The sequence below is a fragment of the Dryobates pubescens genome, chromosome 20 (assembly GCF_014839835.1).
Source record: "Dryobates pubescens isolate bDryPub1 chromosome 20, bDryPub1.pri, whole genome shotgun sequence".
In the NCBI taxonomy this organism is placed as follows: Eukaryota; Metazoa; Chordata; class Aves; order Piciformes; family Picidae; genus Dryobates; species Dryobates pubescens.
This window is the reverse complement of record NC_071631.1, coordinates 13,523,881-13,538,781: the sequence shown is the minus strand read 5'-3', so window position 1 is coordinate 13,538,781 and position 14,901 is coordinate 13,523,881. Positions and strand designations below refer to the sequence as shown.

At 55.2% G+C, this 14,901-nt stretch overlaps 4 protein-coding genes across 4 annotated transcripts in view; 1 reads left to right on the top strand and 3 right to left on the bottom strand.

Moving 5' to 3' along the window:
* NPLOC4 (NPL4 homolog, ubiquitin recognition factor) overlaps positions 1–8,341 on the bottom strand; it is a 34,368-nt gene extending 26,027 nt beyond the window's left edge. The window contains exons 1-4 of the mRNA XM_054170989.1: positions 8,195–8,341; positions 6,467–6,547; positions 3,881–3,993; positions 2,091–2,270 (exon numbers count right to left, since the gene is read on the bottom strand). Coding sequence (XP_054026964.1) covers positions 2,091–2,270; positions 3,881–3,993; positions 6,467–6,547; positions 8,195–8,209 — 389 coding nt within the window. The 5' untranslated portion in view covers positions 8,210–8,341. The remainder of the gene's footprint in view (positions 1–2,090; positions 2,271–3,880; positions 3,994–6,466; positions 6,548–8,194) is intronic.
* TSPAN10 (tetraspanin 10) lies at positions 8,208–10,371 on the top strand. Its single transcript, XM_054171092.1, has 4 exons — positions 8,208–8,239; positions 8,732–8,921; positions 9,330–9,922; positions 10,015–10,371. Exons 1-4 carry the CDS (start codon positions 8,208–8,210, stop codon positions 10,319–10,321), a joined length of 1,122 nt encoding a protein of 373 aa, XP_054027067.1. The 3' UTR covers positions 10,322–10,371.
* A 124-nt stretch (positions 10,372–10,495) lies between these two features.
* On the bottom strand, positions 10,496–12,092 carry PDE6G (phosphodiesterase 6G). Its single transcript, XM_009897867.2, has 4 exons — positions 11,968–12,092; positions 10,958–11,183; positions 10,790–10,830; positions 10,496–10,674 (listed from the first exon to the last, which is right to left on the bottom strand). Exons 2-4 carry the CDS (start codon positions 11,101–11,103, stop codon positions 10,598–10,600), a joined length of 264 nt encoding a protein of 87 aa, XP_009896169.1. The 5' UTR covers positions 11,104–11,183; positions 11,968–12,092; the 3' UTR covers positions 10,496–10,597.
* Positions 12,093–12,837: 745 nt separating this feature from the next.
* Positions 12,838–14,820, bottom strand: OXLD1 (oxidoreductase like domain containing 1). The gene is made up of 2 exons (XM_054170754.1): positions 14,754–14,820; positions 12,838–14,200 (listed from the first exon to the last, which is right to left on the bottom strand). The coding sequence occupies exons 1-2, from the start codon at positions 14,796–14,798 to the stop codon at positions 13,808–13,810; spliced, it is 438 nt and encodes a 145-aa protein (XP_054026729.1). The 5' UTR covers positions 14,799–14,820; the 3' UTR covers positions 12,838–13,807.
* Between the last annotated feature and the right edge of the window lie 81 nt (positions 14,821–14,901).

The window sequence follows — 14,901 nt, the reverse complement described above, 5'->3', positions numbered from 1 at the left end:
AAGGTTAGATAGAGGCTCTGCCATGCAGAGGCAATGTCTCTCACAACTTCCTCGCTGCTGCAGCACTAAAGATAAACCACATGGAAGGCAACACCACGGGGAAAGGTGAATGATTCTGCTTCAGAAACAACCTCAGCTTGCCTTTAACATTTTCACTCAAGCCCTTTCCAGGGGTTACTTTGCAAAGGGGTCCAGCCCCAAGCCAACAACCAGTACAGACATCAGGCCAGGAGCCAACTGGGGAGCAATAAAGAACAACCATCCAGGCAGAGGACATTTTAGCAGCAGCAGTGTAGATTTATGGTGGTATTAACTCACCATTGTATTAGTGCTTCCACAGAAAAATACAAGCTGCTTTGTTTACCTAAGCCTCTTGCAACTAAGAGTTTTGGCAAAGCTAGATGTTGTTACATTTCTGGGAGCAAAATGGATGCCCTGGTTTCACAGAAAGGCACATGATGGAAAGGAAGCCAAAAACTAAGCAGGCAGAGGCCCAAGTCCAACTTCCACGTCTCTGCCGTTGGATATTTCCACTCATTCCCTCCACTTGCTGCTTTTCCTTTATGAGGAACTCTTAACAATGGATCTTATCAATGCCTAAAGGGCAGGGGTCAAGAGGATAGGGACAGATCTTTTTCAGTGGTGTCTGGCAACAGGACAAGGGGCAATGAGCACAAACAGGAACGCAGGAGGCTGCAAGGGCGCCAGAGCTCTGGAGCAGGCTGCCCAGAGAGGTTGTGGAGTCTCCTCTGGAGAGATTCCAAACCTGCCTGGACATTGTGATCTTGGGCAATCTGCTCTGAGTGACCCTGCTTGAACTGGGGGCTTGGACTCCAGAGGTCCCTTCTAGAACCTGCTGTGCTGGGATTCTGTGATTTTTGAGGAGTGGCTGGATCTGAAGACACAGAAGTGCTCCTGCTAGGTGAGGTGCCACATGCACCCACTGCAGTGTTAGTGACAGTGACACAGGGTCAGGTCAGCTCTGCCTAAGCAGGCAGAGACTGCACAGTAGACAGAAATGGTGTCAGAGCTCAGGTATCTCTTTCTGCAGGCTCTGACAGGAGCCACCAGTGATTTAGAAACGAAATCTCACCTTGGTGTTCAGCCTCAACTGGCTGGGTGATGCTCTGGGAGCAGCTCTGGCCAAAAGTGTGTTTCACAGAATCACAGAGTGATTCTGGAAGGGACCTCAGAGATCATCCACTCCAAACCCCCTGCCATGGGCAGGGACACCTCTCAACTAGACTTGGTTGTCCAAGGATGGTTTGGGTTCAAAGGGACTTTAAAGATCCTCTGCTATCCCTGCCATGAAAGACAGCCTCCAATACAACAAGTTGCTCAAAGCCCAGTCCAGCCTGACCTCGAATGTTTCCAGGGATGGGACATGCACCACCTCTCTGGACAACCTGTGCCAGTGTTTCACCATCCCCAAGGTGAAGACATTCTTCCTAACATCTAGCCTTAATCCATCCTTGTTCAGTTTTAAACCATCACCTCTCATCCTATCACTACACTGGTAAGGAATTATCCTGTCAGCACCTTTCCTGCCAGATAAGACTCATCCCTGCTACTCCTTGTGGCCATCACCTCAGGAGCCAAAGAGGGAGCTGTATACTGAGACCACATGGATCAGAAGCTACTGCAGAGAGCAGGCCCCTGCTCATTAAACCTGCCACACACAGAGCACAACCTGGTACCTCCACACAGCACCAGCTGCCAGGACATCCCAGGGAACAATTCAAAGTATTCATTTTAATCCAGAGAGCTCCAAAGGTTTTAGAAGCATAAGTCTCATAGCAGGGGCCACCTTGGTCAGAACAATAGATGCTCTGAATGAGGCCTTCCTGGCAAAGGCCCTGGGATTTTGGTATCTGCTTCCTTCCTTAGCTCACCAGAGCTCAATTTAACCTTCCTGGACAATGGCAAAGGCTGCTTTCCCTTGTGAACGTTTCAAAGGCAGCGAGGTATGGTGCAGGGGCTCAGAGGGCAGTTCCCACCGCCTGCTTCCTGGCTGCTGTGCTCAGACAAGATGTTAGGAGCCCTGGGGAGGCACAGATGCATCATCAGGAACAAAATCCACCCCTACTTACAGTTGCTGGTCTCGGTTTCGGTAGATCTTCCCATCCTGTTTGATGAGATACTGATCAATCTCATCCTCCACCACCTGGGGGGCACCCACAGGCCGCATGTTTTGGGAGACAGAGGTGTCCATGGTCTCTGAGGAGGAGCCAGCTGGGCTCAAGGGGTAGAGAAACAGCATATCACCATGCCTGTGGGTGTGGAGAAACAACACACGAGTATCAGCAGCTGCTTCTGGGTAGTAAACCTGCTGGACCACAGAGGAACATGGAATTTATCACAGACAGGAACAAAACTGATCTCAGTATACCTGGCAGCCTGAAGCTGCCCCACCAGCCAACTCTTCCTGCTGCTTTGGTCTTTTGTACAACAAACATAAATCTTTCCCCAGAATGATTTAGGTTGGAAAAGTCCTTCAAGATCATCAAGTCCAACCACTAACCCAGCACTGCCAGGTCACCACTCAACCACGTCCCTCAGCACCACATCTACTCAGCTTTTCATTACCCCCAGGGATGGAGAACTCACCACTGCCCTGGGCAGTCTGTTTCAGTCTTGACACCCTTTTTGGGGAATAAATTCTTCTTAATGTCCAACTTAAACCTCCCCTGGTGCAACCTGAGGCCATTTCTTCCTGTACTATTGCTTGTTTTTTCAGAGAAGAGAGCAACACCCACCTGGCTCCAACCTCCTTTCAGATAGTTGTAAAGAGTGGGATGATCCCAGCTGAGACAAGAAGACAAAACTGAAGGAAAAAGATGAAGAAAAAAGCAGAAGAAACCTATGGAGAGAATCAAGAGCTCTGATAGGGGAAGAACTAGTGTGGATCCCTCGAGCCTTCCCAAGGCAGCTGGGAGCACCAACACATTCAAGGGATGAGCTGCTCGAAGTGGCAAAACTTCTTGCACTTTTAACCAGCTTAATGTTATCTTTGAGATTATCAGAAGGAAGATATTCCCAAGCAAAGGCAAAGCAATTGCACCCTTTAGCACCTGTGGTCTCCTCAGAAGCTTAGCTACAGGAAGCTTCTGAGCAGGGGACCATCAGCTTTGGTACTGATGCAAGGGAAAAAAAAGGACAGCACGAGTGAAAGCAGGGTGAAGGACTTGCTGCAGGCTGCAAAAGGGGAAGTGGGAGCCCTGCTGCTGCCTCACCACAATAAGGAGACACAATGCAAGAAATGGCTGAGGGAGCTGGGGTTGTTCAGCCTGGAGAAAAGGATGCTCAGGTGAAACCTTGCTCTCCACAGCTCCCTGAAAGCAGGTTGGAGCCACGTAGAGGGTGGTCTCTTCTCTCAAGCAACAAGTGATGGGACAAGAGGAAACAGCCTCAAGCTGGGCCAGGGGAGGTTTAGGTTGCATATGAGGAAAGATTTCTTCCCCAAAAGGGTTGTCAAGGTCTGGAACAGGCTGCTCAGGGCAGTGGTGGAGTCCCCATCCCTGGGGATATTGAAAAGCTATGCAGATGTGGTGCCGAGGTACACAATTTAGTGGTGACCTGGCAGTGCTGGGTTAACTGCTGGGCTTAATGATCTTAAAGGTCTCTTCCAACCAAAACTATTCTGTGATTCTATGATTTCAAGTGCCCTAAGAAATGGCACCCACAGCCTCACATGTAGTCCATTTGATCTCCCTCATTTCAAGCTCACCTCTTCAAGCAGTTGGTGAGCGATAGCCGAAAGCTCAGGACTGCTGTAACATGGCCCAGCTGGGAGGGAAGAGCTCAGGCACGCTTAAAGAAGAGGCTCCCTGCTGTACAAAGCCCCCCAGCTCCACCCCCAGCACTGTCTCTCAGGACTCACTTGATTTTCAGTAAGCTGAGGGACTTGTTCTGTGATGCTGTGATCTCTCCTGTCCTGTTTCTGTTGGTGTAGATGGAAAATCCATTATTCCTGAAACCAAACTCTTTTGCAACCTGAAAGAGAGAGAAGAATGACAAGGTTTAAGATACCTCACAGACCCAGTCAGGTGCTGAAAGCTACTCAGAGCAAACACTGAGACCAGGGAACTTCTGCTGTAAAACTTTAGCTGAATTCAGCCACGTTTGGGGAAAGCTCAGAAAGACAAAAACCTCTTGGTAACACAAACAACACATCCAAAAAGCAACTGAAACAGAAGAGGTTTCTTACACAAGACAAATGCAGTATTTTACCTAAATGCAGGCAAGTGCTGTCTTGACTGAAAGGGGAGACTCTCCTTTCCATGATCCCTGTCCTCTAGCTCCAGCACACACCAGCCAAATCATCCTCATCTATCTACAACCAGAACTCCTTAGTATAGCTCTTCCCTCCTGAGAATCTTTTGCCCTCAGCTGTGCTCTCATCTACACAAGTTTCACTCCAGTTCTTCCTGCTGTTCTCCTGTTTTCCTTCATTCACCTCTTTTCTCCTGATGGAACCTACCCTCACAACATCCATTTTCAGTCCCCAGGCAGGTTTTTATCTTGCTCACCCTCTTACCAGTCCAGTTTAAGGCTGATTTACTTCTAATCAGCCAAATGCCTCTTCACAGCAATGGCAATTTTCACATTTGGCCACTTAAAAACATTGTCAGTTTAAAAGTGGCATTAAAAGGTTCTCTAGATGTCAAGTCTCTTAAGTTAATAGCCTTGATTTTTATTAAGTACATCTCCCAGGGGCTTTGACAGGGCTCAGGGACGTGACTGCACACAGGACAGATCTGACAAGCCACAAACAGAGCTGTCACACGAGCAAAGTCACAGAAAGCACTTTCTCTGCTGTCAGCTTTGCTGTGGTATGTCCAGCAAGTGGTCTGCTGTGTGAATGGCAGCACAGCTTCCAAATAGCTCATGTCCTGCCAGAGTCAGCTCAGCAGGCCAGAGACTTCACCATTTTTTGAGGGGGGGACAAATCCTACAACACAGCAACAGAAGGCTTGAGTTTATCCCTAACTTGATTCTAATCTGAACACACCTCAGAGTTCACTTTTTTAGTATGCTGAGCTTGGATGTGCTACAGAAGAGAGAACCATGACTATGGAGGCCCTTGTCACCCTGAAATGTGCTCTCTTGCACTTCTGCAGCTTCTCTGGAGTCACCAAGATCTTTACTAATGGCAAACACAGAAGCAGCAATCTGATGTATCCTTAATTACTTAGCTTACCCTTAATTATTTAGCTAAACATGAACCCCACCATATGGATCAACACTCGGGTGCTGAAACCCACAGTTATTAACATGCACAGATTTTAGGTGGTAAAATGTGCAGCATTTCTCTTTCAGCTAAGCCCTGCATCAGGAGTAAAAACAACAAACAAAACAACAACAACAAAACCCACCAAACAGTTCTTGTGTTCAGCTCAGCAAGAGGAGTTTTCCCCAGTCAAGAGGCAACTTTAGTGAGTGCTTTTGTTCCGACGGCGAGCGGATTGTTCCGCTCAGCCTCGGGTAACATGAGCCCTTGAAACCAAGCAGCTCATTTTGCACAGGCCCCAGGGATTTTGAAAGCGAGGCTTTTGCTGAGGCTGTTCAGACTGCAGCGAGTCTCTCTGACCCTGAAATCCACCAGGATTTTTGCTTGGGCAGGTGGGGGATCGCTGTTGTGGTCTCGGCCCAAGCTCTGAACAAAGCAAACGACTCACAGACAGCAGCAGGTTTTGCTCGGCTCTCCTTTCCCCTCCCAGGGGGAAAGGAAATCTATCTGGCTAAAAGAACGGCCCTCCAGGAACACAAAGCACTTCTCTTACCAAGCAAAGAAATCCTGATCTGGGGGTTCCAGGTTACAGTGGAGTTCCAGGAGGGAAGGAAATGGAGAATTGCTTGCTTTGAAATAGCAAACTTCAAACACTGAGCAGCTGCACCAGACCAAAGAATAAGCTACAGCCAGCTCCAAACTGACAACACTCATTGTGTTCTCCTGAAATCAGGCTGAAAACTTTTCCAGAGGCTCCAAGACTCTCACATCCCCTCAAGATCTTGCCTTAATCCCTTCCCTGCTCTCTCCAAAACCACACTGGAAAACCAGTGGCACACAAAGCACATCCAAATGATATTCAAAGCACAGATCAAGCAGCTGAGCTTGATCTATGCGGCCAGCCCCCTGCAGCACGCTTTGAATATCACACAGCTTTCATTCCTGTGGGAGAACAGTAAATGCACATCTTTCCCCAGGGAAAGCTCCCACCCCAGGGAACTCCAACTGAAAAGCTGAGTAACTTTTCTTCCTTAATGTTGTTATTTTCCCTTTGGAACAGCCATGGGTTTGGCTACACCAATAAAAATGCTGTTTCCCACAGGCTGATCCTCACTGCCGTCAGCACATTTGCCCAGCACGTGACACGTGGATCACCCGTGAGCAAGAGCTGAGGTGCAGGAGCAGCTCAGCCTAGGCCCACAGGGAGCAAGGAAGGCAAGGAAAGGCTTGAGGTACCTTCTTGAGGAATGTTGCCACTGTTTCTCTCTTTGTGGCTGTGATGCGTTTCACTCCATCTGGTGACTGCACACGGATTATCTGTGGGGTGAAGAGGAGAGCCTGGGTTAGTGACAGAGAGGACAGAGCCCACACTGCCCACAGCCTGCTGAAGCCTCACTGTTCGGTTTTGGGCCCCTCACTCCAAGAAGGACATTGAGGTAATGGAGTGTGTCCAGAAAAGAGCAATGAAGCTGGTGAAGGGTCTAGAGCACAAGTCTTGTAAGGAACAGCTAGGGTTGCTCAGCCTGGAGAAAAGAAGGCTCAGGGGAGACCTTCTGGGTCACTACAACTCCCTGAAAGGAGGCTGGAGTGAGGTGGGGTTGGTCTCAATAGCCTCAATTGTGAAAGGGAAGGTTTAGACTGCACACGAGGAACAACTTCTTCGCCAGAAACATTGTCAAGTCCTGGAACAGGCTGCCCAGAGCAGTGGTGGAGTCCCCACCCCTGGGGACTGTATAGCTGTGGTGCTGAGGGACATGGTTTAATGGTGACCTGGCAGTGCTGGGTTAATGGTTGGACTTGGTGAACTTAAATGCCATTTCCAAGCAAAACAATTCCAAGATTCTACCAAGTTTCATGCACAAGATGCAGACCATCCCCTCCTGCTCTTCTGAAGGGTGTGCAAAGACACAAGGAAGTTGCTGGCCCTGGATACAACCACAGGGCAAATGCAGGAGGCATGGCAAGAAGCTGGCACCAAGAAAAATGCTAACACTGCTTCTTCAGTCAAAGCTTTGACCTCAGACATGGAATTAAACTTTCAGGAGTGTGAATCAGAGCTCCCATGAAAGCCTTCTATTCCACGTCTACAAACAAATACTGGCCCAACTGGTGCTAATGGGCACTTGCTGTGTTTCAACCCATGGCAGTGACGTGTGCTTCCACCACCAATGAAAGAGTGAGTGGGACAGCCACAGGGCTCAAGCCATTGCTGTGAAACACTGACCAGCTGCTTTGCTGCAGCATGAAGTCAGAGATGGGGAAACCTGGCAGTTTCAAGGGGAACAGGCCGGGCATGAATCTTCATGTACCAGCTTGGAAGTGGCAAACATCGACAGCAGTGTGGTCATGCTGCTGGGGACCAGCAAAAGGTCTCGAGTTGCTCGACAGAGCACATTCACCTGCGGCTGTGCTGAGGACGGCAGTGTGCGTGCTGAGGAGGGCCACGGGAGGACACCAAGGGACACGGGAGGACAGTGTGACGCCACGCAAGGCTGCTGGCGCCCCACCATTACTTTACAGCAGCCCATTTACACTCTCCCAAGTATCAGCAGGGGAACAAGTCCCGTCTGATGGGAGAGAGACGTTTACGATACCACAAGCCCATTCCCTGGTGATCGGCCAAGTTCGGGCACCTTCCCTCGAGACCTCGCCCGGAGCCAAGCGGGACTCCGAGGCCACGGTCCCAAACCCCACACGCTCCAAGGAGGGCATTTCCTGAGGCAAACCCACGGGAAATCCGCTCACGACACCACTCCGGGGGGCTGCCGGGCCCGGACACCGCCTGCCCCGGGGATGCCGCGCTCCCGGCCGGTTCCCGGTGCGATGCCCCGTCCCCAGAGGCCGGCGTGGCCCCAGGTGGGTCCTGCCGGTCTGAGTGAGCACGGCCCGGCCCCGCCGCCCCACAGGAATCTGCTGCCTCATCGCCCCTCCCCCCGGCCGCCGCCGCCGCCCGGCCCCACTCACGATCGTCTCCGCCATGACGCTGTCCGCCGAGGACCGGAGCCCGCCGTGATCGCCAAGCTCCCGGCGCGGCCCGGCCTGGCCCGCTCTGCTCCGGCCCGCTCCGCCGTGCCCGGCCCGCTCCTACCCGCCGCCTCCCGGGCCCGGCTCGCCGCCTGTGCCAACACTGCCCGGGCCCCGCGTCCCGGCACCCGTGTTCCGCCACACAAAGGTTCCTAGGCCGGGCGGGAAGGTGCTCCTGCCATAGCTGTCCCCCGTGCTGCCTCGGTGCTGCCGCCACAAACGTGTCCCCGGCACCGCTGAACCTGCTTCTTAGTTCCCCTCCCAACCCGGCTCCCTCTGGGTGTCCCCGCTGCGGGGCCCGGCCTGTGTGTGGGGTCCCCCGGTGCCCCCGCACTCCCTGCACGGGACTCGGGTGCCCGCTGTGTCAGGGCAGCGGGATGTGGAGTCTGCCGGGGAGCCGTCCCCCATTCACCCCAAACCCCCTCACACGGCCTGCTGTACTCTCATTACCACCCCCGCTACCCGCGGGGGCTGCAGGGGGGCTGGGCTGGATCGGGCCCAGCTGTGGGGCCGGGAGCCGCGGCCCTATTTAAGAGCTGGCCGCAGCCCCTCACATGATGGCAGTGTGACTGCCCTGGCTGGCAGCGGGATGGAGCTGAGCAGAACGTGGCTTTCCCGGGCCCGTTGGCCGGCCGCTGGTGGGGAGAACACCCGGCTCCTGCCCCAGGTAATGCCGGAGGCCTCCCGGTCCCCTCCCTCGGAATCCTCAGCTCTCTACACCCCGTGTTCCCCGGCTGCTGGCAGGGTGCTGCCTCCATGCTGGAGCCCCTGCAGCACTTAATCCCCTGGAGATCTCTTTAGGGATGAATCTGGGGGTCCCTGTGAGGGGCAGGGTCTCTGGGAGACCACCCACATGCCCCCAATCTGCTCACACACACACCCCCCACCCCCACCCCCCTCCGGGAAGAGTGACAGCAGTGGGGGTGGATGTGGGGGTGTAAGGGGCTCTTGCAAAGGGGGTGCATGGTGGCTCCAGGATCCTGTGATGGGTGGGGGGTATGTGGACTGAGGGGGGCATTTCTCGAGGTTTGCTGGGGCTACCCCATCAGCTCTGAGTGCTTGTCTGTCCATACAGGCATCCCAGCTGGTGGAGCTGCCCTACTGCTTCTCCTATGATGATGATGGTTTGCTGGCTGGGGACATGGACTTTTCCACAGCTGAGCAGGACCCCAGGGCATGGGGCCCTTTCCCCCCCCAGCCAGGAACATTCAGCCAGTGTGTGCGGTACTTGGCCTTCTTCTGGAACCTCCTCTTCCTCCTGCTGGGCTTGCTAGCCCTGGCTGTAGGGGTGTGGGGGCTGCTGGCCAAAGGCTCACTGCAGGGGGAGCGCCTCGCCCTGCTGGGCTCTGACCCCATGCTGCTCTTTGTGCTAGTGGGCCTGGGGGCCAGCACCATCTCCCTGGCCGGCTGCCTGGGCACCCTCCGCTCCAGCCCTTGCCTGCTGCGCTTCTTCGTGGGGGCCCTGCTCGCAGTCGCAGGGCTGGAGGCTCTGGGGGGGCTGCTGCTGCTGGCAGTGTGGCACCAGCTGCAGGATGCCCTGCGGGATGTCCTGCTCCTCTGCCTCCTGAGCTACCACGACGAGCCAGACCTGCGGTTCCTGGTGGATGAGGCGCAGCGGAGCCTGCAGTGCTGCGGCCTCAGCTCTTACCGTGACTGGGAGGCCAACCCGTGAGTTGGGGTGCTGGGGAAGTGGGATGGGGACTTGTCTCTGCACTAGCAATGTGTGTGGACCCCACAGCTCTCCTTGTCCATCCCTGCAGGTACTTCAACTGCAGTGCCCCGGGAGTGCAGGCGTGCAGTGTGCCAGCTTCCTGCTGCCTGGATCCCTGGCAGAACGGCACCCTTGTCAATACCCAGTGTGGCTTTGGGGCCCTGCGCCTGGGTGACGTGGCAGCTAGCACCGTTGTGCACCTAGGTGGCTGCGTGGCACAGCTCAGCGCCTGGCTCCACAGACAGGCAGGTGGCATTGCAGCTGGTGCAGCTATACTGGTGCTGGTTGAGGCTGCTGGTGTGCTCATGGCACTGAAGGTCCTCAGAGATGTTGTGCCCATTGGGGCACAGGACTGAGAGTGCCATCAGGGTGGGAGCACAATGGGGTTGGGGACAAGAAGGGAATGATCCAGCCCAAAATAAACCTTGTCAGAAGCCTAAACCCCATCCATGTCCAGCTTGTCCCGACCCAAGCCTTGGGGAGGTGCTTCCACTTGCATCCCTGCCAGCCGCAGACCACAACACCTGCACTCATTCTGGGCTTTAATGAACATTTCTCCAGGCTGAGCCTCGCCACAGGGGTGGGATGGCTTCTACCTACACAGCCCTATGGGCTGGGTGCCCATGGCCTGCCTAGATGATGCCGTACTGGGCCAGCTCATGCAGCTCCAGGTGGCTGAAGGCTTCCCAGGGACAGATGACGGTGATGTCTGGGGAGAAGAGAGAGCTCCTGTCAGTGGGATCCCCCAGCCTGGCTGCAGGTGGCTGTGCCCAAAACAAGCCCCACTCCCCACCCATGGCAAAGCAGGGATAGGACCCCCATACCTGTTCCCAGCCCCTCCATGCCTGGGATATCATCACCAAACCTGCAAGGAGAGAACAAATGTTTGTCCTGACCCCCAGCCAACCCCACCCTATCCCAGGATGGCACTGGGGCCACCTCCTTCCCACACCAGAGCCCTGCTGTGGGTCCTGGGGTTCTGCCCCACTTACCCCTGCACCCCCTTTTTGGGGGGCTTGCTTTTGAACTGCCTTGTCTGCCTCTGCTTGAATTTGGGTGGCCCTTTGCGAGGGGTGGCAGGTCCTCCTGTCACCCTCGTGGCTGATTTGATCTCCAGCTTGGGGAGCTCCAGACTCATGGCTGGGCCAGGGCTGGCAGCCTACCCCACGTCACGGTTGTCCCTGTGGGTCTGGTGCTGGCACAGGATGACTCCTCAACCTGATAGAAGGGAGACAAGGTGGGTGTCACCAGCTTTTCCTACCACCCACAGGCACTCTGTGCCACCAATCCTACCCTATCCTGCCTTAGGACCCCTTGGCTGTCACTGATCAGCTTTCCAGGCCACCCTCGAGGAGACGCCCCCTCCTTACAGCCTTGACTTAGCTCAGCTCAGAGTCCACTAATCCCCTTACACCAAAGGCAGTGAAGGTCATCCTTAGAGACAACAGAGCCAGTGCCTCTCCTCAGGATTGTTCCTCCAGCCTTTACCCTGCCCCAGCAGGGGTGGTGATACCCAAGGAGCCTCCACCATGGCTCTGTGCCGAGCTGTGTGCCCCACAGTGGGTTGGCATTGGTGCTGGTGTGGGAGAAAGGTGTCCCCTAGGGCTTGTTTACAGCAGGATGGGTGTCAGGGATGGTGGGCAGCCCAGATTGGCCTTGGGAGCAGTGCTGCAATGTGGGCAGCCACGGTGGATGTTGGAGGGTGGCAGATTGGCTGCATCCTGCTGCAGTTGTGCTTCCTCTGGGCATGGCAGCCATGCCTCAGACTGGGTGTGGGAGTTCACCTCCAGCCTTAGTGCAAGGGGTCTCAGCCCCACCATCAGCCCAGCAGTTCAGCACAGACCCCAGGATGGAAGGGGCTCAGCTTGGGGAGATGCCAGAGATTCTACTCCTGGCTGCAAGAATGGGAGGCAAGAGCAGGCTCCTGCCCAGAGGAACACAGCAGCCTGTCCTGGGAGCCCCCAGTTCCCACCCCCTGCACAGAACTGAGCCCCTCACTTACACAGCTGCTGTGGTCCCCAAGGCCAGTGCTGCTCCACAGGAGACCTCCGTCCTCCTCCCACGAGCACACGTCCTGTAGACACTCTGGGTGGCTTTTAGGGGAGGGCAGATTTATCCTGTGCTGGGGTAATAGGATTATTTCTGTTCCTTCTTCTCCAAGGGGTAATCTGTTGTCCTTCCCCTCTGCTCCACCCTAGTGGGGTGGATGGGGAGGGGGTGTCTGGATTAGCACTGCTGGGACTGATAGTATCAGAATGGGCAGGAAATTACCCAGGGAGGATCCAGCCTTTTTGCCCCAAACTGCTGAGGCATCTCTCCTGGGGAATCCCCTACACCCTGAGTGATCATCCCAGTGTCCCCCAGGGGCAGAGATGAGGTACCCATCCGGGCCCAGTTCTTTGAGGACCTGCAACCTGGGAACCAAAAGGGTTGACCCCCTACAAGGCAAGGCACTAACAGAAGAAACCACAGGCCAGCTGAGCCAGGAAGTACCATCAGCAGAGCTGGCACAACTGGAACCATGAGAATGTGCCAGGCTTTTAGCTGGTACTGGGTGCTGAGCACAGTCTGGCCCCAAAACCAACATCTGTGGAGTGATTGATGCTGCCAGGGCTTCTGCCTGCAATGAAGCCCAGTGAAAATCCTGGGACAAGGGCTGTCCTCCCAGCATTGTCCCTGCTGGTGCCACCACAGGGGACGTCCTGAGCCCTGCCTGGGTATGGGCACTGCATGCCAAAATTGGGCAGAATTGGGGCTGGGCAGCCTCTGCCCATCCTGCCTAGCAGCTCCACTGTCCACAGGATGGTATCACTCCACAGCTTGCTGTAATCCCAGCTCTAAAGCAATTACAAAAAGGAATAATCTTGGTACACTTTAATTGAACTTCAGCCTCTGCTACTAATTGCAATTAGTTGGACTCCAACAAATAGGATTAGAGGGATCTAGGAGTGTTTTCCATGAGGCCAGCAGACCCAGCTACTGCTCCAGCAAAGAGTTGGACCCTGCTGTTGATGCTGAATTTCATTAGTGAGGGCTACTCAAGGGCTTTGTGAGGGTCTGTGAGGACATGGGATCTGCAGGAGACCCTGAGAAGCCCCTCCCAGCCCAGCCAGGCAGCATGGAAAAGGGAAGATGTGCTGGGCTTAATTTATGGGGGGTTAAGATGGTGGCAAAGGCAACTGAGGAAGAAAAGGCACTGTCAAGAACAGCATGGCAGGCTGTGACCTTGGGGCTGGTGCCCTTGCTGGGAAGCTGCTGAGCCCCACGTGCCTAGGGCTGCACGCTGCCTGCATCTCCTGCCAGGGGAAGGGGCAGCATGCCTGGGTGCCCCCCTGCAAACCCTTCCTGTGGAGAAGCCCCTAAGAGGCTTAGGCTGCTGATGGGGAGGGTTGCCTGGTGTGGCATCCCAGCCCTCCCCAATCACCAGGTCACAGCCAAGCTGCAGAAGATGCTTAAAGTCCAAGCAGGGGAGCACAAGGACGAAGCAAGAGCAGTGGTGGGGGGAGCCATGCCAGCAAGCCCTTGGCAGGGATTTTCCATCCCAGGGGGATGGGGTACGTGGCTGCTGGGAAATCCAGGGCTCAGGACATGCGTGAGCTGCTGCCTGTCCTCAAGGGCAAGTTCCCCTACAGATTGAGAGGCGAGACACAAGCTGGGCACCACCTGTATTGAAACTCACGTGGGATCCCATGCTCAACACTGCCCAGTTCTCAGCTCTCTGTCAGAGCTCAACACACACAAGTCAATACAATAAATAAGCCAAGTTCAGTCCCACTGTCCAGCCTGGAGCAGAGGCTCCCTGGGGGTGTCACTTGCTGGTTTTTGGGGGGGATGGGGTAGGTTCAGTTCTTCCCCATGCGCAGCCTGATCTCCATCTTGAGGATCATTTTAATGTTCTCATCCTCCACGTGCTTCTCGATGGCAGCCAAGGCCTGCTCACCCCCATCCTGGTACCGCTCCAGCAGCTCCTCCATGTACCCGACCCAGACACAGTTGGGGCAGCCGGTCCCACAGCAGTGTGTGGGTGGTGGGGGGACTGGGGTGGTGGTAGGTGTGACCCCCTCCTCACCCTGGGGGCTGCCTGTCATGACATCGCTGCCTGCAGTGTCCGAGGTGCCACCAGTCTTCACCGGGGTGTCCGAAAGTTCCCGAAGGCCAGAGATGTTGGCAGGGTTGGGGTGCAGGACCCCTTCCCTAAGTAGCCTGCTGCAGCTATCAGCACCATTTGGGAGCTCCTGAGAACCACGAACCCATGCTGATGCCAGCCCGAGGAGGGGAAAACACTGGGGGAGCCCAGTCTGCTGCACCCCACTCCCTGCCAAAAGACTCCCACCTGCCCCACAACACGCCAGTTCCAGTGTATCCCCACAATCCACCACCGTCCCTTACAGCGGCTCTCACAGCTCCAGAAAGGTCCTTGCCCTCCCGTCCCAGCACCCTCTGCCCTCCCCAGATCCTTCTCCTGCCCCAGCAACCCCGTATCCATCCCATCTCGTCCTATCTCTTTATTAGCAGCCCCTTGTCCCACCCTGCTCCCCCACTCCATCCCCAGCACCCCCTTAACCTCTTCAACTCTCCTCATCCCCAACATCCCTTTGCTCCGTTCTCCATCCCCAGCACCTTTGTTTCCCCCCAGATCCCCTTCGCAACCCTGGTGCCCTTCCATCACCCCCAGCTTCCCACAACCACTCCTTTAAGCCCCCCCCCCGCCATCTTACCCCCAGCCCCCCTCCCATGTCCCAGTCCCTTGACCCCGCTCTCCCGAGGGGTTTCCACACCCCCGCTCACCCCCCGGCACACTCCCACCAGGCTGCGCGCTCCCCGCAGCAACATCCAGAGCAGCGCCCACCTCCACCCTCCCGAGTGGCAGCTCTACCAGCCAATGGCAGCCCGGAGCAGCCAGCCTATGTCGGTGCGGCGATTGGATGAGCCAATA